Source organism: Bos mutus, chromosome 9 (genome assembly GCF_027580195.1).
Source record: "Bos mutus isolate GX-2022 chromosome 9, NWIPB_WYAK_1.1, whole genome shotgun sequence".
NCBI lineage: Eukaryota > Metazoa > Chordata > Mammalia > Artiodactyla > Bovidae > Bos > Bos mutus.
In genome coordinates, this window is record NC_091625.1 from 41385951 (window position 1) to 41408813 (window position 22863).

Consider the following 22863-nt stretch of genomic DNA (forward strand, 5'->3'; position numbering starts at 1 on the left):
TTCTATTAATAATATGCCTATTGATGAAAACAATGATCAATATCTTCTTATGAGAATAATGCTCATTATCTTAGAAAAGAAGGAGCAAGTGAAACAAAACCTCAAAATGTCAGCATGTCCACCATTATTTGGAGGTGAGTATTAGCAACTTAAGTTAAATGAAAGTTGCTCGGTCATGCCTGACTCTGCGACCCCATGGACTATACAGTAAGGCCATGGAATTCTCCAGGCCAGAATACCAGAGTGGGTAATCTTTCTCTTCTGCAGGGGATCTTCCCAACCCAGGGATCCAACCCAGGTCTCCCACATTGCAGGCAGATTCTTTACAAGCTGAACCACAAGAAGCCCAAGAATACTGGAGTGGATAGCCTATCCCTTCTCCAGGAGATCTTCCCGACCCACAAATCGTACCAGGGTCTCCAGCATTGCAGCCGGATTCTTTACCAACGGAGCTATCAGGGAAGCCCCAAGTATTAGCAAAGAAGATAATAAAAAGTAGACTTTCATCAGGAAGCAGGGGAGTGCTTCATTTTATAATCAGAATTCCGAGGAAAACAATTTTTGAAACTGGTAGCCAATTTTTGAAACTGGTAAACCGAAAGTCATACATGGAAGAAAAGCTGCACACAAAATAGTACATGAGGGGAAATGCAAGGACCCAGGGTATAAGACATCCAGCTGAAAAATATTATCTCTGATAGATTTCGTCACAAAATTTAAAAGTAGGAAACCAATCTTAAATAAATACCATAATGTGCTCTTGAAAGCCCACATAGAGGAAGTGTGCGCCTGCAGAAGGAAATGACTCAGGCCATTTTTAGCTCTTTTCAACAATAACATCTAAGAAAAAATTTTAAACCTCAATAGTTAAGTAACCTTCCATGCCTTTCAGTTAAGCACTTAAATAAAATGAATTGATGGGAAATGACTGAGACTAACTTTAAATAAAAGGAAAAAAACTGAGTTCTATTGTAAGAAAAATACTTTTGTTTTGTTGTTTCATTCTTCTGTTACTGGCAGTTTCTTCACAAACCCAAGTCCAGGCTGCAGGCTACTCTGTAGACATCAAGGTATTTTTCTAATACTTCCCTCCACACACTCTTCAGCCTGCTGGGTTCTACTCAAGAGTAGCTGTTTTAGCTTAAAAGAAATTAAAAAGGAAGGCACCAGGGTCAAATTCTAAACTACCAATCAAAATACCTCTTTCTACTGGTTGGTTTGTTATATCTGCCAGGTAGCTTCAAAAAGACAGCCTGAACCTAAAATCAATCAAGATCCTCGAGGGACTAAAGCTAGTGGGTGAAAGTTTGATGAGTAGCAGAAAGCAAGGTAGACTCTGCAGTAACTTTTCCCCATAAGAGACCTATTAACTACAAAGGGAAAAATAGTAACTTTACATTGAAAAACCATGCAGACACCACCTTCCCCAAGTGATCAAAGTCCACATCACCAGTAACGGACCAACTCAGCATCCCGTGCCTCCTGATAATCATATACCCAGGAAGGACACAGAACCACTCAGGCTGCACGCCTGCCCAAGTGCCTAACCACCATCAAATGGTGAGAGAGTACCAGACAAACTCAATGTGTGGGGGCAGTCTATGCAATAACTGGCCTGTGCCCAAGGACATCAAGATCACGAAAGGGATGTGACAAGTAACTGTATTCAGGATTTTCCTTCCCTATGAACAAAATTATTAGGATAACTGGCAAAATCTAAATTGGGTTTGTATAGTGTTGTATGGTGATTTCCAGATATGTAATAGAATGCCCTTACTTCTAAAACTACATGCCAGGGTACTTAGGAATATGGGGTGTCATAATGGCAACTTATTCTCAAATGGTTCGAAAAAGGGGAAAAAATGTGTGTGTGTTGAGTAGGGGGTGTATAGAGAAAAAGAGAGCAAGAGAGAGAGAGGGAGGAAGGGGGAGAAAGAATTATAAAGCAAATGTGGTAAAATGTTAGTATTTTTGGAATCTGGGGGAAGAGTATACAGGATTTCTTTGCACTATTCTTGCAACTTTTCTGTAAGTCTGAAATTATGTCATAAAAAAAGGCAGGAAAAAAAGGAGAGAGAAATAAAAAGGAATCTCAAAGGGTCAAGTAACCTGTGTTGGTTTGAATTTGCAGGTGTAGAACCCGCGGGTATGGAGGGCCAGCTATACAATACCATTTTATACACAGGACTTGCGTATCCACGGATTTTGGTATACTCAGGGGTCCTAGAACCATACCCTGTGGAAAACTGCCACCGTTTGCTGTTTTTCAATTTGTCTATGGAAGAGATACCATTCTTCAGCATTTAATCATCCCCTGAGAAGGGAGATTCATCTACATTTCGAATCCCAAACTCCTCAATTTTCTCTGTTGTGACAGAGCCCTCAGAACCCTCTTAAAATCCTTCTCCAAGACAGGCCTCTGTGCTGCTCGTCACCTGCCCTGCTGTGCTTTCTTCTTTACCACCAAGCACCCCCAGAGAGCCCAGGATGGGCGAGGCTGTTCGAACCTTCAAGGAAGTAGGTCTTTTGCACAGCTTTCCTGGTGGGCTGGTGGCCAGGACTCATTTACCCTGCTTCTTCTAGGGTTTCTTCCTGTGGCTACCATGCTGGTTTGCTCATCCAAGGGGCACTGGTTTCACAGTTGCTAGTGATGGCCTCATGTGTGCTGTGGGCCAGGACTACAGCTCCAGAAGAGCCCATTTCAACTTCAGAAGTGGAATCCCTGAAGAGTGGCAAAGGGGTAGAAAGCAGGAGCAGGGGCGTTTCCCTGCCAAGCTGTCCACAAGGTCACCCTGGCAGAGGCCCATGGGTTGTAGGCCTTCACTGCTGGGGCGTTCCAGAGTTCAAGGGCGGGGCACATCCAAGCCCACTTCTCTCTCTGAGTGGCATCCCCGACAACCATGTTCAGCCTTTGGAAAACTGGATATACAGCCCTTCCTCAGGAGCCACAGGGTATTGGCTCTAGGACCCCTGAGTATACCAAAATCCGTGGATGCACAAGTCCTGTGTATAAAATGGTATTGTATAGTCGGCCCTCCATATCCACGGGTTCTACATCTGCGAATTCAAACCAACACAGAATAAAGTTCCACTTACAGCTGATTGATTCCGTGGATGTGCAGCCTGAAGCTTTGGAGGGCCAACTGTATACACCTGGATCTAGAAAACCATGGGCATACCTGCCAAGGATGTCATTCTGTGAGACTTAGCCAATGTTTCAGAGGATTGAAATCTATTTTAATTTTGCACTGTTATTCATGAACTACCACACCAGAGAGTTCAAACTGGCATTTTCTTGGGCAGAAGTAGTGGTAATTTATATTCTAAAGGGACTTTAAGAAGTAGGTTCTCTTGTGGTATTTAAAGTATAATTCTAAAATTAGGTTTACATGTAATATTGAATACATACATTACTGGGTAAATAGATGATTTCACTTGTTTCTGAACAAGTTCACAGAAATGACAAAGTGTACTGAAAATATTAGGGCAATGGGGAACATACAAATAACTGCAGATATTTTCGATCTAAAGCTACTTTTTTTTTTTTTACCTTTTTCTAAGTCATGCAAAATGGGTACTATCCTTGTATTCCAAAATACTTCATCTACTTCTATTTCTGTATTCTTTTCTTGCAAGTCAGCTTTTGAGCCTGCAACAGAAAAACAGAACAAGAGAAAGAGCCGTGAAAAAGGAGTTACAACTAGAGCACTGCCAAGGAGACTTCGTTATCCATCCCTAAAATTAATAAACTCTGGAATTACATTACACTTTGCCCCCCCAACCCAACTAATTCTAATGAGAATTACATGTCTTCTAATCAAATCAAATTAAATTCAGTAAAGATCATGTAAAGAAATCATAACTTTAAACTCTGATTGGGACACTGCATAAAGCCTTCAGCTTTGTAAATGTTGATATTATTGTCAGCGAGGCACTCTGGAGTTCTGGCTTGTTTCTGCTTGTTTGTTTTTTCTTTTTAAACATATCCCGCTATAACATAAAATAAATAGAAAACTGTAGATATGTAAAGAACAAGGATTTTGAAAATGTTTTAATGGAAAATTTTCTGAGAGGGAGGCCTGCAGGGACTTTCTCTCCTACAGAAAATAAAATGTTCACATTATTGTGGGGCCAGTGCTTCTCACACCAGTGGTTTTGTGTGGGGCAACAGGAAGCCTGAGCTCTGGGTGCTGACAGACCTCAGTTCAAATCCCAACTCCGTTACTGACGCACTGGGTGACAGGGTCTGGTTTCTTATCCTTTCTGAGCCTCATCAGCAAAACAGAGATTAAAATATTTGCCTTCAGGGTTATGAGAATTCAAAGACACGATGTAAGCAAAGCTCTGAGCCCAGTGCCTAGCATCTAGAAGCACTCAGTCAGCATGGTTTCACTTCCCTGGTTAAAAAAAACCAATAAAGAGGTCATCCCTGTCTGAAGTGTATCAGGCTGTGTGTTATCACCAGAGCACCGAGAGAGAGGCAGCCTGAGGAGGCAGCTGTGGGCGAGTCAGAACTCCCACAGATGGTGTACTTTAGATCCAGCAGGTCTGCATTTTTGTCACAACACTCTCAGGAGGTCCCCACATTGTCACTATTTTCCAGATGAAGAGAGGGGGGCTCAGGGTTATTAAGTAACCTGGCCAAGGTCACAGAGCTTCACAGCATTGCACTTGACCTCTTCGGGGGCTATTCTGCCCTGAAGCAAACTGGCAAACTAAAAGATAACTTCGGGGAGAAACGTAAATCGCATTAGAAAATGCAAATCACGATTACACTGCACACAGGCAAGATCTAAAACAAAGACTGTCTAGCCAGGAGTGGCGGGGGTGCTGCCGGGCCAGACACTCAGAAGCAGTGCTAGAGACAAAATCCACAGCCTTCCTCCTCTGAAGGCCTCGCCCTCAGGCCCTCAGGCTTTCCAGGTGACACTAGTGGTAAAGAACCTGCCTGCCAACGTAGGAGACGTAAGAGATGCGGGTTCGCATCTTGGAGGAGGGCCTGGCAACCCCCTCCAGTATTCTTGCCTGGAGAATCCCATGGACAGAGGAGCCTGGAGGGCTACAGCCCATGGATCTCAAAGAGCCAGACATGACTGAAGCGACTTCGCATAGGCACACGTGGTGCTTACCCTGCTTTACATATTACTGCCAGCACAGTCTTCTGAGGCAGCACCCTGCAGCAGAACATATGACTATAACACACTAAAGAAACAAAAACGAGCACTGGACTCCCACCAGCGCAGGTCAGGCACTGTCACTAAATGAGTTTATACAGTATCTCAGCTCTCAGAGCTCCCGAGGTTCAGGACCTGCAGGAAAAGGATTGCAGACCACCACCTCCATCTTCTGGCTCATTACTCTTACAAATCTTCTCTGACACTGATAAATCACGGATATGGATCCTAAAAGTAAACACGACTATTCAAGCTGTATAAACAACATAGTTGCTCATATTCCCAGGTGTCGGACACACTCAAAGTCCAAAGTATGAGAAATAAAATCAACATACATCAAGGCAAGGGGAAAGCCCAGAGATAAGAAGCCAGACAAATAATATAATAGACAATTATCCATGACAAACTTAAACTTCTTAGAAATACAGACTTCAGTGAGTCCAAATTTCACTGATTTCAGTTGAAATCAGGTTTGTTTGTTTTTTACCTTCTATGCAGTATGCTCTCTTAAGCAGAACCACTCTGTGAGAAACCACAATTATCAAACCGTTTGTCAGGACAAACAAAATTGATAACGTGTTCACCCCAGGAAGAGCTGAATTACAGGGGTGAGCCAGAAATCACAGAGCAGTTTGTTTAACCTTTGGAAAGGAAAGGCCCTCACAGGCCCTTCCGAGCGCTTCCAAGACTTGTTTCTTCTCAGAACAGAAGTTAGCCAGACACTGTGGCGTAAGAGTTTGCTTTCAACCCTCTCCCAGGAACCCCCCTGTGAGCTGGGGTGTCCAGCCATGGCCTTTCCCCTCACGCACCTCCTCCAACTCTGCGCTCTCAAGAAATCTCATTTTATACACTAACCCAGCTCCTACCCTAGAAACGGAAGCCTGGAGTCATGTGATCACTTTTTAAGATCACCAGATGATAAATAAATACAATTTGTCTCAGTCTTGGGCAACAACCTAACATTCTAGAGAGCACTTTCATCTAGGTTCACAGTTTGCTAAATATAAAAATTATGATTCAACAGGAAATTGGGTAAGTCAAGCAGAAATTTCAGCATGTTTTTTTGAAGATTTTGCTGTCTCAGTGGTTATAGTTCTTCACCACAGCTTTGAGTTCGGGACACAAAAACTTAACACAATGTTTATTGGCTGCTGTTTTTAGCATGCACATGTAAGATGCTTAGCAACAATGCTGACTGGGAAATCAGTCTAAGATTTTCTTGACTACTACAGAAATTCCTGCTGGTCACAAAAGTCATTTTATTGATAAGAAATTAGTTTGGAAGATAAGAAAATATTTTTTGAATTATTAGCTTGGTTTCATAAAAGTTCATGTGCACCAAAAAATTATACGAAGAAGGTAATGAACACCTGTGTGTCCACAAATAGTCTGGTCAAATATTAACTGTATTTTCCTTCTCTTCATTTCAAAGAAATAAACATTACAGATATTGTTAATGCCCTCTGTGTGCCTCCCCCAACCATCCCCCTCCCCAAGGGTTACCACCACGCTAAACTGAATGGTTATTTTTATCACATTTAGCACATAGATCTGTATCCATAACAACACATGCCTTTGTTTTTGCAGCTTAATTTTTTCATGTGATGTTATGTTTATATTCATTTCATTCAGTATTATAAATGTACTCCAGGTCATTTTTCTAAGTGCTATATCCCACTGCATGAATATATTCTGTAGCATTTCTAGCCTGTGATTTATATTGTTACGTATTTCCTCAAACAGTTTAAAGCCTCAAAGGGCTGGTTTGATGTAGCTAATACAGTGTCATTTAAGTAAGCCATGATTTTGACTCCTTTTCAATCAACTTAAGAACTGTGTAAATGTCACGTTTTGCAACCTTCCAAATGCTTCTACAAAATAATTTCCGTGCAGTCGTCTGTGAGGAAGTATAAAATCATTTATGTGTAGACTACAACCTATAGATGCTTGAGGCACTGGAGTCGAGTAAGGGTAAAGTGCTAAGACTGTTGTGAAAATAATAAAAATTTATAAAAATAAATGCTGATGTGAGACCAAGCTGGATAAAGTTCCTGGAAATTTCAGAGTGAGGCAACATCAGACATCTTTAAAACAAAAGATTATTCTACAGATGGAGATGCTGAGGACAAGATGCTGGGGACCTCTACGAACGCAGGAGCCTCACCTGCTCTGATGTCCAGCCTGCTCTGGTCTGGGCTGCGGGAGCTTGAGGAGGCCCTCGGACGCCTCTTCCCCTGGTCTCTGTGAGGAAGATGAATACACACAGCACTCAGCACAAAAGCCAAAGCGGTTCTCTTTCTGTGTCAAGAGTAGGCTAAATACAATTTCTGAAGAAACCACAGAGACTTGCTTATGAAATGGAGTTTGGTGCTCTTACTACCTCATTTTAATCAACCTCTGATTTTCAGCTGAGATTTACCTTTTAAAGACAAGTCAGGATGGGGAACACATGTATACCTGTGGTGGATTCATTTTGATATTTGGCAAAACTAATACAATTATGTAAAGTTTAAAAATAAAATAAAATTAAAAAAATAAAAATTAAAGACAAGTCAGATTTGCCTTACAATACGAAATACAGTTACTTAGAAACAACAACAAAATAAATCCTAAGTTTACTTTGCAAACCAAAAAAACTGATGAAGGATCTATACCACAAGAGGTCACTGTTACAATAAGAAAGAACTCTGCTGTGCTTGAATAACAAAAGCCGAGCGTTCAGGAGACCTCTTTCTCTTACACTCTGGTCTCTCACACTCTGGTCAGGAGACCTCTTTCTCTCACACTCTGGTGCACATGTGCTGCAGGCAAGAAAACTGTTCCCAGTTAGATCAGATGTGTCCAGGAATCACACAGGGGGGTCAGATCTGGAACCCAGGTTTCATAATGTCCAATTCACTGCTCTTTCCACCAAATTGCCATGTCTCCAATCTCTATTTGAAAATTAATATTCTATGAAAAAAATTTTAAAGAAATATTTGAAATGTTAAAAAATAGAAAGTAAATTCAGGCAGTCCCCAGATGACAAGTATTTTGTGCTTCAGATGAAAATTTGGTGGCTGGCCAACAGCAGAATTATATGCTTAGGTTTCGTTTGGAAGGTTATATATAATGTGGAAATGGTCTAGGAAGGACATAACTTCTCTTTAGCTAGAGCTGATGCTTAAACTAGTTACTTTTAAATATCTGTACAAAATTCCAAGGTAAAAAAACACAAAACACCAAGAGATTGATAGTGCAAGTTTTATGACAAAATTTCATTTTTATCATCAAATATAATATTTGCCACAAAAATCATGAAGAATGCACACACACGTGGCCATGGTCAGCCAAAAGCATCCGTATGTCTGTCTGTCCACTGCTCCTGCTTCCGCCGGAGTAAGATTCCCAGTGAATGTTCAGTGCTGTGTCTTGGCCCTCGGCCTTGACTGCTGCCCAAGGATTAGTTTCTCCCAATATCATTTTTTCCGTAAACATTTCCTTTTTTAAAAAACACTAGATTTAACATTTCCTCTTATCGTGCAATAGAGAAAAGATCAAGTTACTCTTCCCAAAGAGTCTGACTATTTAATACTCCAAAACAATTGCTTTATTTTATACACAGCAACAAAACAACAGATCTGGCAGCAAGAAGTCCTGGTCAGAGAAAGAAATGGGGATGGAATCCTTTTCGTCAACACTCAAGAGTAGAGATCCAAATGGAGATCTCGATGAAGACAGAAATAAAGGAAATCAATCCTATGAAAAGGCAAAATACCAAAAGTTTGGCAGGGTGTAAGGCCAAATACATTCCCAGACTCAGCACTCCTAGAAATGATAAGAAAATCTGAGGACCATAGAGGCAAGCCTTTCTTTTCATCGTTGTCCTAACAGCTACTGAAATCAAGCAGGATAGTTTGCACCTAACGGCCTTCCAAGTCCCTGATCCCTCCTCCCTGAGGACATGGCCATGACAAGGCTGCCCCCCTAAATACCACATTTGTGTGTCCCCACTTGGGGGGGATGTTTAAGAAGGGTCCTTCTTATCAACCATCAAACCTTGACAGTGTTGGATCCTACTGGTTCTCAAGAAGAGCTCAGGGTTGAACGTGAAATTGTTGGTCACTCAGTCCTGTCTGACTCTTTGCAACCCTATGGACTGTAGCCCACCAGGCTCCTCTATCCATGGGATTCTCCGGGCAAGAATACTGGCATGAGTAGCCATTCCTTCCTCCAGGAGATCTTCCCAACCCAGGGATCGAACCTGGGTCTCCTGCACTGCAGGTAGAGCACAGGGCTGGCCTTGGCATCCACTAATCCTCTGTGTGATCTTCACGGTACAGTGCTTGAGGGGGTGCAGGCTCTGGATCCAAACTACCTGGGATCAAAGGGGTCCAACCCTTGTCTGCCACGTGGCCTGTGTAAGTCACTGAACCTCTTGCCTTGGTTTCCTTTTCCTAAAATGAGGGCTATGTTTCTACTTAGCACACTGACTGCTGTGTTTGAAGAACTTAATAAATTGTCAGTATTCTTTTGCTCTTTTGTTCTGAGTCAACAAACACTTGTCTGAGCAATCCAGTGGTGGGTGTTACTGTGATAAAGAACATGTAAGGTGTTGCCCAGAAGACAATCAAAACCTGCTTCAAGGAACCAAAGAAGCTTTTATTTAAATGGAAAACTCTGATGGAGTCTCTAACCAGATACTAGAACGAGAAATTCAGCAGGTTATAAGGACAAGAAAAGTGCTGAGGATGGAGTGATTACTGAGAGGGAGACGTGGACCACCGGGTGGGACTTAAAGGAACAAAAGTCAAACCAACACACGACAACACTGCTCTCAGGAGGGGAACAGCATGAGCGAAGGTGAGGAGGAGTGGGAGAAGCCTAGTGGGTAGGGTGTGTGGGGGCAGTGACTGTATAGGGCCAGTAATTTAGGAATAAGTTTCTGCTGGGAGGTATTGGGAACAGCCGCTTGAAACCTTGGGTTGAATAAAGACCCAATTTGATGGTCAATAAGGATCTGCCCTAGGTTCTTAAATAAGGAAATGATGAGATCTGAAGTTATGTGATGACGGTGGTATTTAGGAGACTTGGAGGGAGGTAACAAGCACTAATTCTTTAAGGGTGATGGTGGGACTGGAGAAGGAGGAACAAATTCAAGAGACTCTATAAGTGAAAAGTCAGTAGGATTTGGTGGTTGATTCCAGGCTGAAGAAAGACGAGAAGGCAGACACGGAGGAACAGGACAGCAGGGCCACTGTAACAGAAGTGGGGAGGTGAAAGAGCAGCACAGTTTGAGGAGTAAAGCAAGTTTGTGTTTTGCCAGGTTGAGTTTCTGATGATAAGTGGATCATTGGCAAAGGAGACGTGAAAATCGGGAAAGGAGCTCCGTTAAAGGTCCAAGCAATACACCAGGATGAGAAGCATCAGAACAGTGGCCCCAAGACCAGAATCTCAGGACATGGCCTTGTCTCAGACAGTCAGGGTAAAGAACAGAAAGGGGAGAAGGGGTCCAAAGGAAAGAGAGAGAGACAACATATGCTCTCATGCAGTCCAGCATGTTGAGAAAGTGAGCATGATTAACAAGTCCAAGAAGATGAGGCTGGAGGAACAACTTTCCAGTCTGGCGAGGGTGGCTCTAATAGGGTTTCTGTGGCACAGTACAGCCTGTGTCTCACAGAGCGCATGAAGCAGAGAGGGAGGCATCCAGGAAAATTCCCCCTCTGCTAAAGAGAAGACTAGATGGCCTTGTACTCAAAGAAGAACCGTCTCACTCTAACTTCTACCCACTGATCCTGGTTCTTCTAATGAAACAAATCTTCATCCTTCTTCCTCTTGACAATCCTTCAGATACTCAGAATATGTCATGGTCACCACTTCAGTTCATCTCCTGTGGCATTAATCCTATGGTTCTGCGACTTCTTCAGGTAAGTTTTTAACCGAAGTTTTGGTTTCCCTATCTGATATATGTGAAAGTGAAAAGTCAAAGCGTTAGTCTCTCAGTCATGTCCAACTCTTTGTGACCCCATGGACTATAGCCCGTCAGGTTCCTCTATCCATGGAATTCTCCAGGCAAGAATACTGGAGTGGGTTGCCATTTTCTTCCCCAGGGGGGGTCTTCCTAACTCAGGGATTGAACCCAGGTCTCCTGCATTGCAGGCAGATTCTTTACCGTCGGAGCCACCGTATGAGGGGGTGGTAAATGACAGTGCCCCTCAAAGTAAGATCGTTGTGAGGATTAAACGATGTGATGTGGAATCGCTTAGCACAGCTCTGGCACACAACAAGTACTCAGTAAGCTTTTACTGTTATCATGGCTGTATCAGTGATGTCATTAACAGACTCCAGTCCTTTCATCTGCTCCTCATATGATATGGTTTCAAATCACTTTACCAGCCTGTTCAGTTACTCTGAGTGTCAGTTTGTCTGGATTCCTTTTAAAGTCTGCAACCCAGTGTTGAGCTAAAGGTGTGGCCTGAGGAGCAAAGAGAAGAGGTTCTAAATGATGCAGCCTAAAATCGCATGAACAGTTTTGGTGGTGACATCACGTCTTGTCTTGTCTTCCATATGCAGCTAAAGGCAGATTTCCCCATCTACACTGGACTCCTCATTAAGTTTCACAGTTATACTTGGCAAAGAGTTCCTGCCTATTAGATGTTTCTAGATCTTGATTCAGTCATCCAGTATAATTGTTCTTCTTCTCAGCTTTCTGTTTCATGCTGTTAAAGACCATAATTAGATTTTTTGGAATATCTTCCGATGTACCAAGAATAAAACAATTCCAGAAAATATTCCTTAAAGCTCTTTTGTGAAATCCTTCTTAAAGCCAGAATAAGACCATTTCACTGGGATATCTTTGTCTACAAATAACAGAAACCTACTTCTGACTTAAATAGTACATGGAATTAATTGGCTCATGTAACCCAAAAGGTGAGTGCCAGGGGTAGGCTTCAGGTTTCAGGTGTGGTGTGATCAGGGCTTTGGCTCTCTCTTTCTGCAGTTCTCTCAGCTCTGCCCTTCCTCTGCTTTCGCCTGTAATCAGGTTGGAGTCCTGAGGAAAGCAGAGTGGGAAAGGCATTCCCAGGACCCTCCTCTGCAGCCCATGTTTCAGAGCAAAAACAAGGTTCTCTCTTCCCAGTCATTAACAAGACCCACCTTTCATTCTGAACCACCAGAACCAAGCTCTGTAGACAACGTAACACCACATCCGGCCTGGGTTACGACTGCCCATCCACACGACCGTCATATTGGCAGCGTCTACTTCTGGATCATTTATATTCCAAAGAAAGAAAAGTATATTTCTTTGAAGGTCTTCTAAAATTCACATCTTGCTATAATTCAGACAATTCTTCCCATCACTACGACCAAGGTTCTTTAGGCAGAGGTCAACAAACTTTTTCTTAAAGAGCCAGACAGTATGTATTTTATACTTTGTGGGTCAGGTGGCAAAAAAGAGGCTATTATATAGATACTCCTGTGACCATTTAAAATGTAATGATTTTTAAATGTAGGGAAAAATTTTTTCGGCTCAAGGGCTGTAAAAAATACATAAACAAAATCGGTGGTTGGCCAGATCTGGCTCTAGGGCTATAGCTTGTTGATTCCTTCTTTGGAGTAATAACTAAAAAAGATATTAAGAAGTAGATAAGTGGGAGGATTTGGAATTAGGGGAGATTTTTCCATTTGGGAAATAATTACATGTGAAAATGGAGAAGAAAATTTTAACAGATACACATGATAAAAAGAAAATTTAGCAAATTTTGAGCTAACATTTTCCTTGCCCTAAGAAGACGACTTTTCATTTTTAGAACTAGACTCAAGCTGTATAGATTCAAGTCAGGCAGTAAACATCTTAGGCTCTGCAGTCACACAGTCTCTGTCACAAATACTCAGTTCTGGGGCTGTAGTGTGAAAGCTGCCAGAGACAGTAGATAAATGAATGGGCGTGGCTGTGTTCCAATAAAACTTTATTTACAAAAACAAGTAGGCTGGATTTGGCCCATGGGCCTTAGTTTGCTGGCCCCTGCTCTGCAGTCTCTTTGATTTTTTGACTGCAGTTCAAGAATGCCACCACCAAAAGGTGTTGGTCTCTTTATCATGTCTTCATAGCCTGAAGCCCCAGACACACAGTTCCCAGACACTAGCACTCTATCTTAATAACTAACACTAAAATTGAATTCTACATAAATGGTTACACAGAAACAGTGAAATTAAAGAATATGATTTTAGAGGAATGGTCAGAAGATCAAAATTTTGAGAGAATAGCTTTGAGTTGGTGGTCCAAGATTTAAAATATACATTTTCAGAGACTATGCATATATATACTCTTGCACCTTTTTCAATAATCACTAACTGGTTATGGTTGTTCAGTTGCTCAGATGCATCCAACTCTTTGTGACCCCGTGAACTATAGCCCGCCAGGCTCCTCTGTCCATGGGATTCTCCAGGCAAGAGTACTGGAGTGGGTTGTCATCTCCTTCTCCAGGGGATCTTCCCAACCCAGAGGCAAGCCTGCGTCTCCTGCATTGCAGGTGGATTCTTTACCAGAGCCTTCAGGGAAACCCAAGTGGTTATTATTCAAGTTCTGTATATAGAAAGTTGATTTGACACTGCTTTGTAGCTAATCACATTAGCTTAACTTAGGCTTAAATTCCCTTACTTAAGAGTGAAAGTCCACAGTTCCATGCTCCCCTTCACCTTTTACAGCTCCAGTTTCAAGGGGTTTCACATGAAGAGCCCTGTAGCTTCTCACTATGGCAGCAACGAGTACATCAGCACAGTGGAGAGTTGCTGGCATTTACCCTGTTCCACAGTGTTTCTGAGGAAATGATTCCACATGGTTTTGACGATCTGCTCTCCATTCCCATGTCCCAGTGGGCTGCTCCAGCTCACACATTATCATCTTCCCACTGGAACGGCTACAACTCCTCTTCCCTCTCCAACTGTCCTTCATGCAGCTGCCAGCATCACTCCCCTGAAAACCTCTCAGCGCTCCATGTACTAGTCTACAGCATCAGGACCCATGTGTCCACTACAACAGGCCATCTGCCTTTCTCTGAACCCACCACCAAGTCAAATCCCCCCGTGGCTTATGCTGCTCCTGTAGCAAAGAACACAGAGCCTTCCCACCCCGCTTTTGAAAATCATCCTCAAGGGGCATCCCAAACCCCACAGACGCCAGGAAACCTTCCCTGATCTCCAAGTCAGAGATAGGTTCTCGCACCTCTAAACTCCCAAGGCCCTTTTTTCCAGTTCTTTCACTCCTCTAGTGTTAATCATTGAACAGTGCTTCTGAAACTTTTGTGTGTATTAGAATCACTTGGATACCTTATAAAATGCAGATTCTAATTCAGCAGGTCTGAGACCCTGCACTTCTAACAAGCTCCCAGGTGATGCAGATGCTGCTGCTCCAAGAACTGCGCTTGAGCATCAGAGCCTGACATGTCAGGAAGGGCCTCACGGATGGGGATTATTTGTGTATCTCCCAACCCCACTAGTCCAGGGCTTTGCTCATCATGAAATCCTTGTCAAATAGATGCTGTCAAAGAAGGTGGGACTCCACAAAATCATTCTGGTCACGTCTGTCTTTCCCAAAGCTAACAGTTTCTCAGTCACATTTACTTAATTTCTTAAAAGAATAATGACTTCATTATGTTTGGAAAAAATGATATATTTATTATTTTTAAGGCCAGGCAATATAAGAAGTACAAACAAGATTTAGAAAATCATCTAGGACCCCACCACCCAGAAATAAATAGTTAATATGTGGCAAACACCATTCCAGATATATTTTGCATATATTCAGGTGAAAAGACAAAAAGAATGAGGGCAGGTAAAAGATACATATAAATGGGATTTGACACACAAATACTATATGTGTCAATGTAATTAAAAGTATAAAGTATAAATTTTACTTCAATATGACAGAGAAACAGAAACTGAAGGAATTGTAGAGCTTCAGATGAATGGGTCTTCACAAGAGATATTAGTTTCTAAAAGATCTCTCTAAAGTTAAGAAAAGAAAGAATAAAAAGCATTAGGATGCTGAAATCACTCTTTCAGCTACATATTTCAATTTCAGACTGCAGCTACTGACACATCTATTCACTCACACTTTCTCCCAGGAACCAGTTTTGGTTATTTATGCTAATATTACAATCGTCAAGGTTTCTGTTCCGTAACCATCATTTTCAGAGTTGTTTAGTTTTAATTCAATATGAAAACAAAGTCAATACTCACCATGGATAATTTTATGATAGCTCCCTCGTTTCTCAGTTCTGAAGTTTGACTCATCATTTTGTTGTCAAAGAGTTCTCTACAGAGTGCGTGAATACTGTAGTCCCCCAATCCATTCACAATGAAAAGGTCTGTTGCCTTTTAACTGAAGGACAACGTGGCTGGAACTCAGGACTCCATAGGCCTTACTCCACTGTCTTCCAGCACTGAGAGAAACTCTAATAAAGCCAGAGGCAGCCAGCCTTTTTCTCCTTCTATGGGACTTGCGTGTTCAGCCTGATCACCATAGGCCGCCTTCTTGCATTTACGCACTCAATCAGCAATTTCTAATGGGGTGTGTTCTACGTACTGGGCACGGTACTAGTGCTGAACACTGTTAGAAATGTCTTCGTGTGGATTATTCCATGTCAAATTTTATTGGGACATGACGTGTCCTTTTGAGTTTCGGATTTGAATCTCTATTTCAGAACGTCATCTTCTATTATGTCAATATTTTTCTTGTTCCCATCTTTTCCATTCTCAGTGGGTTGTTGTGAATATCAAATGAGTTAATATATGTAAATCACTTGGAAGAGTGCCTGGCACTTAGTCAAAGTAAGATGGGGGAAGGGAAGAGAACTCTCCCCTTCAGGAATACAAGTGCCATGCCTCTCATTTCTATCTCAGTCTCTCTAATCATTTTCCTATTTTCTCATTCACTCCTCTATGTTTGATTTCCTCTAGCTTAACCACCACATCTGACTGCATTTTCAGCTGCTTTTACTTCTGATATGGCTTTTATCTCCATGTTTATACATTTTTCTTTCATTTCTTTTTTAAGAACTGTGAGTGTACTCTCTCTCTTCATGAGATCAAGGACTTAAAATCTCTAATTTGCATTCTTACAAGCCAACGGAGAGCTCTTTTCCCTTTTGTAAAACTCCTTATTCTCAGAGGGCAGTTCCTTTTGCGACCCATTTCCTTCATCTGTCTTTTGTTATGTTCATTACAAAGTTATGCTCGGGTTCCATGTTCACTCTTGTCCTAGCGTTATTTATCTTGAAACAGAGCCATGGATTTGTTGAAGAATGAAAACAGTCCATGGAGGGCGAGAACTGGGGTGCTCTGTAGCTTCAACTTTTCCCTGAATATCTATCTGAAAAGTCTGTCCTTTTTCTCAACCTGAAGCACGTGTACAGTATGTAGCAGGTTTCGTGACTCACAGAAAAGCCTCTTCACAGGCTGGGTTCCTTAGGTTCTAATCTATCAAACTCCCTCCCCCATAAACACACACACACAACTGGCTGGATCACACGAAATGAGGAGAGCGTGTCACTCTCAGCTCCATTTCCCCTGTCCTGCTTCACACTTCAGCTCTTTGCACTTTGGCCACACCGCACGGCTTGTGGGATCCTAGTTCTCTGACCAGGGACTGAAACAGGACTCTGAGCAGTGAAAGCATAAAGCCCTAACCACTGGACAGGGGGTTCCCCACACTCTGGCTCCTGAATGAGGCCTTGACTGTGGCTTCCCCATTTCTCCTGTGGCTTGCTCACATCCTTACCTCTCTTTTCTCTAGTTAAAGACTGCTGGATACATCTCCCTTAACGGAGAGGCTCGCTTTGTTTCTTGCTTTGTCCTTGTCTTTGTCTCTATTTCACAGAGTCTAACAGGTTAACAAGACTCTTGGTTGCCATATTCCAAATGACAAAAAACTAAAGTACCATAAGCTGTTCCTGTCAAAGTAAATAAAGGAAGGAAGAAAGAAAAGAAAGAGGAAGGAAGGAAAGAAAGAAGAAAGGAAAGAAGGGCGAGAGAGAGAGAGAAAAGAACATATTGTGGATGTGGTGGCCTCACGCACAGCTGGATTTAGGGGCTTATATGTCATCCTTGAACTTAGTCACTGTCTCCATTCCTTGGCGCTGCTTGTTTATATGTCACTTCCTGTCAGTCACCCTCTACAGGCAATGAAATAGCCACTGTTGGCTCCAAGACTATGTCATTCTTTACAGCCTGGGAACCTTGAGGAAGAGCGCTTTCCCCAAAGGCTTTGGCAGAAGTCCCAGGGAAGGATTCAATTGGCCTGGTGTAGATCACATGCCCACCTCTGAACCGACTACTCTCATTTCACAGCTTTTGGTGAGTGCTAGGAGGACACAGGGGTGAAAGGAGCACAGCTTATAGATTAGAAAACTGAGCCCTTGGAAGTGTTCAGAGGCTTGTCCAAGAACACAGAGCTGAGGACTTCCCTGATGGTGCAGTGGCTAAGACTCTGACCTCCCAATGCAGGGGGGCCGGGTTCAATCCCTGGTCAGGGAACTAGATCCCATGTGCCTCAACTAAGAGTTCCCATCCGCAACTAAAGAACTGGCGTGCTGCAGTGACAACTTGGCACAGCCAAGTAAATAAATTTAAAAAAAAAAACTTTTTAAAAAAAGAACATACAGCTGAATCAAGTGGCTGAGAGAGAACTGATTCTGAACCCACAGATTCTGACCCCCAAAGAGTTCTGAACCCCCCCCCAAGTAACTGCTCTTGGACTTTCCTCCTAAAAATCACATTTCCAAACCACAAGAAATTGAACAATATTTACACAGAAACTCTTAGAAGGTTTTTAAAAGCAGATGTATAAAAGGGTTCATCAGATAGAACCACTGGATAGATGATGGAGATACACACACACATATGTATTTTGAAGAAAGCTATTTTCAAAACATATAGCAACATAAAGCAAGAGAAGATGGGGTGTTGCTGATTGCAGGCCTGCCAAACTTGGAATCCTCGCATGGACACACAGGCTGTTGCTGATTGGCACATGGTTTGAAGATGACAGTTCAGTGAGGGCTGGAGAGTGCTTTTCTCGTCTGGAAAGTTAAACAGTGCCCACTTCCCCACCCCCAACCTTGTCTGCAACGATGCCTTGTCTAGCAAGTGCTTTTTCCATCACGACCAACATAAAGTTAAACTCCAGTCCACCCCAGGTCTGAGTTTGTTCGAAATTAAGGGTTTCCCTAAAATCAACATGGTTTCACCAAATTAAACTACTCCTTTATCTCGCTAGGCATGAAGCACAGGCATGAAGGTGGCGGCTCCCACGCCAGATCAGCAGCAAAGACCCTGTGCAGAGCCTGACCTCCCTTCCTCCGCCCTCTCCTTCTCAGCCCTCAACCCCCTGTCAGCTCTAGTTACGCAATCCCTTTTCTCCCTTCTCCAGCCAGCTCAGCTCACTGACAGGAGTCTTCATTTCCCACTTTCTGGTCTAAACATGAAAACATGTTAATTGAGGGTAGGGCTTTAGCATCAAGACTGGGAATACTCCACTACACAGCAATGATCATTTCTTGGAATTATTTGCTTAAATGTTTACCAGAAACAACCATCTCAAGTGTTCCAGATTGATTCATGAATGCAATTAATGAAAGAACTGCTAAGAATTTCCATTTTCTGGTTTGTTTTAATCCTACTGTATAAAAAAAATTTTTTTTCTGGCACCACCTCAACAAAAATCCCATCCAATGATTAAAGGGGGTAAAGATTCATAAAGCCAAAATGTTACTGGAAATTAAACCTGCCAGGGTGTATGACAAATCCAGGGCAGACACAATTCACTGAACGATGCAAAAGACATCCTAACAAAGCGAAAAGAAAGCAACCAGTGCTGCCGCCCAGCACCTCCTAATTCTGGACCGTCAGGAAGAAGTGCCACCAGTCCCTAACTGATTTCTCCTCTGCTGTGTGTGAGATAAAAATATGTAACTGAAAATGCCTTTGCTGTCCCAGACTGAGGAATAAATACTGAACCCTCCTAGATTATTCCACAACATTTGAAGGCTTGCAAAAGAAGAAAAAAAAAACAGCTCTTGTCTGTTTTTTCCTAGTCAACTTTAATTACTGTAAGGATGGGTGCAGCAAGATAAATGTTTCCGTTTCAGTTCAGCGCTGAAAGAAACACAAGTTCTCCTGCTGCCTTTTATGTTTAAGCTCTGAGGTTCGCAGCCTATTCTTATTCACCAACTGGAAAAGATTTGTTGCAATGGCCAGTTTGATGTTTTGTGCTCAACTCCCAAAGTCCCAATTTGAAGTCCTTCTCTTCCACTTAAGGAGACATTTCATTTTTCCTTTAATTTAAAAAAATGTTCTGAATGCAAAGCGACATTACGAGGACTACTAGGTTGCCTAATATAAAGTCTGCGTGTGCAACGCTCTTCAGGCTGTGTCAGCAGACAAGGTCAGTTCAGCTAAACTAACCAACTGCCAAGCAGCCAGTAGGGGTGGAGGCAGTATTAAGCACCCGGCATACGTACAAGCCAAAGTCAGACCCGAATCTAAAGTGAGGGCAACAAGCACTTGGTCTTAAAATGGCCCATGGAATTTAATCTTGTTAAGCAAATCCTAACTGGGCAGTTGTTCACAATGACCCAATGGAAAATCACAGAAAAATATCTCTGAGTGACCCTGTCCAGTTCAAGACCTCCTGCCCGTCTTAGCACCACTGCTGGCTGGGACTGGAAACCACAGTCTGCTCTCTTTCCCCCCCTGGTTCCCCAGTTATTCAAGGCTTCCTTAGGAAAACACCAGTGTAAGAATTCACAAAGTGCACATTTCTCTACAAATCCTTAATATGGTAGGAAAATGCTAGAAAACCATATCTAGGAACATGGTGTGAACTTAGGGGTTCTTACATAGGTAGGGGCTGGTGAAAGGGTCAACACAGACCGGGGTGGAAAAAAAAAGCCTTCTCCAGGAATGTGGTATGAAACAGAGTAACTCCTGATCGTTCATTTCACAAGGGATTAGTAGTGAGGTATTACAGATAAGCGAAATCCACAGGACTCTCCTGTTTTAACTCTAGTTTGCAAAATAAATATTTTAATCCAAGTTTCTACTGGAAAATAAGATAAATCAAGTTTGGTGGAGTCCACAAGAGTGAACTAACCTAAAGGGAGGTAGTGAGAAATTCCAGGCCGGGCAAGAATCCCACATAACACAAACAGTATGATCAGTCATCACTCAAGGGCTGGCTGGAACAGCCCAAATAAAGCAGAGACTTTAGTCTGACAGCCCTATCAAAGCAGCATTTTGGCAGGTACGAATAAATGTTTTCCTGAGGAGTAAAGAGGGAGACGTAAAATCAACCCCATTCAGCCCTGAGAAGAAATCTCTCCTACTCATGCATCATAAATTTAAAATTCGTTTACATAAAAGGGAAAAATGCAAATCAATCATCTACATAACAGAGCGAACAAACTGGTAGATGACACAGTTGCTCTGACCTGGAAATTAAGTGACAAGAATACTGACCCTCCACTTCTGAGATGAAACGGCACGGACGTCGCCCCTTTAAACATTTCTTGCTCCGTGATTTTACTGAAGTCTCCATCATATGTTAGCTGAAGTGGATGACGCTTTAAGTGGCCAATGGCCTTTGATTCTGTTAAGTAAATCCCATTTATTTTCACCACAGAGTCCCTTGTCGTAACTGTTTCTTCGGATTCCACTCTTGTTGCTGTAATAACCAAGGAAATGTTTTGTCAAAGCATTTATTTTAGGATTCACCATCTTTCAATATTTTTTTTAATCCAAGAATTTATACAATTTAAAAATTATATATTACTTATAATTGAGTCTGGAATTATATGCACAAAACCTCCCTGAACAGCTTTACTTAATAACAATATATCAATATTGGCTCATCTAGTGTAACAAAAGCATTACACTAAGGCAAGATGTTAACTAATAGGGGAAAGGAGGTGGGAAGTGGAGGGTGTGGGAATTCTCTGTACTTCCTACTCACTTTGGCTATAAAATGAAACCTAAAACTGCTCTAAAAAATAAAATCTATTAATAAAAAAGAAAATCTCCCTGAATACATGCAAGGCCTCATCACTAATTCAGGCTTGACATCATCAACTCAGCAGGTAAAAATTAATAGATCTTAGCTCTATTAGCTTAGAGTTTTGTTGTTGTTCAGCTGTTCCGTGACTCTCTGTGGCCCCATGGACTGCAGTTTGCCAGGCTTTCCCTGTCTTTCACTGTAGGCAAATACTCAAATTCAGGTTTATGAACTACCTAGTCCACATAAATACCTCTGTGTCCCATAGCAATGCTTCTTCCTGGATTTGATCATGCTGGAACTTTTTCATTCAGAAATATCAAGTGTTTTCTTGATGTCAGGCATTGTCCTAAGCACTTGGGGTGCGTTAGTGACAGAGCAAAGATCCCTGCCCTCACAGAGCTTACATCCTTACAGTACACCTGTTTACACAACAGACAATAAGTAACAGACCATAGTAAGTGAAGTATGTAAGAGGGTAGGTGCTATGGGAAAAAACAAAAGCAGAAACGTGGAGAAGGGGGAAGAGGGGCTTGGGATTGGGAATGGGGGCAGGGAACAAATTTTAACAGGTGGGCATAGTAGGTAAACCCTTACTGGAAGGGAGGCATCGAGCTGTCAGATGACGAGGGACTGTGTTTCTATCGCAGGGAACTGGTGGTGCAGACACCCAAAGGCAGGAGTGAGTCTGGGGCCCTCAGGGGACAGCGTAAGTGGCGTGTGTGACAGGGTTGGGAGGAGAAAGGTGGTCAGAGGAGCAGGAGCTGGCTCGGAGGGGCCCAGCAGACCATTTTCCAGCAGGGTTAGAGGAGGGCACCTGAACACTTGGAAGGCGGAAGGCTTTCTCAAGAGAAATAAGAGTTGCAAAGAAAAGGACGTCCAGTCTCTGAACCGAAACATCTACTGTGTTTATAGTGGCAAGATCCTAGATTTAAAATATAACACTGCTTCTTCCTCAGCAAATTGACATTAGGAATAGCTGACCCATGATGCTGCTACTCAACTCTAGTTCCTGATAACACATGTTTTTCAAAGGGGCAAGGAGGATGAGCTATTTCTCATACAGAAGTAGTTTTGCAAGCTTTTCCAAAATGACTCAAGGTTTCCTTTTCTGTGCTTGAACCATCAAACCAATAAAAACCCAACAATAACAAAACCACCTCTGACTAAGCTCTGTGCTTTCAAAGCACTGAATTTTACAGCAGAAAGGAACTTTAAAGATTGGCTAGTCTAGCCTTCATTTTTCAGATGAGAAAACTGAGAACCCAAAAGGTGATCAGTCCAAGGTCACAGAGCAAGTTTGAGGAGAGCTAGGATATATGGCAGGGAAAGGGCAGGCTTGGCATTCTATCAGACTTGGGGTCAGGTACAGGCTGTGGGATGCGGGCAGCTCCCTCAGCTTCTCTCCTCTTTCTCAGCGGTCCCCACCTCTAGGAGACGTGGGGAGAATTAAGTGATCTGGCCTGGTAAAGTGGCTTCCATAGAGCTAGCACACTCAACACCCAGAAGTCGTGGTCATTATTATTCATGGAACTCAAGTCCAGGGCTCTCTCCATAGCACCACACATCCTTAAACATCTTGAGGACTGAATTACAAAGCACATACTCCGTTTCAGATTACAAAGCATTTTTAGCCTGTCCCTATATTTTAGTATTCGTTTC

The 22863-nt window shown here is 42.4% G+C and overlaps 1 protein-coding gene across 3 annotated transcripts in view; it reads right to left on the minus strand.

The window, feature by feature from the left end:
- Nucleotides 1-22863, minus strand: part of ARMC2 (armadillo repeat containing 2) — a 141872-nt gene that overhangs the window by 98473 nt on the left and 20536 nt on the right. For all 3 annotated transcript variants that reach the window (XM_070376497.1, XM_005905837.3, XM_070376498.1), the window contains exons 5-7: nucleotides 20670-20874; nucleotides 7339-7415; nucleotides 3551-3649 (exon numbers count right to left, since the gene is read on the minus strand). In XM_070376497.1, coding sequence (XP_070232598.1) covers nucleotides 3551-3649; nucleotides 7339-7415; nucleotides 20670-20874 — 381 coding nt within the window. The remainder of the gene's footprint in view (nucleotides 1-3550; nucleotides 3650-7338; nucleotides 7416-20669; nucleotides 20875-22863) is intronic.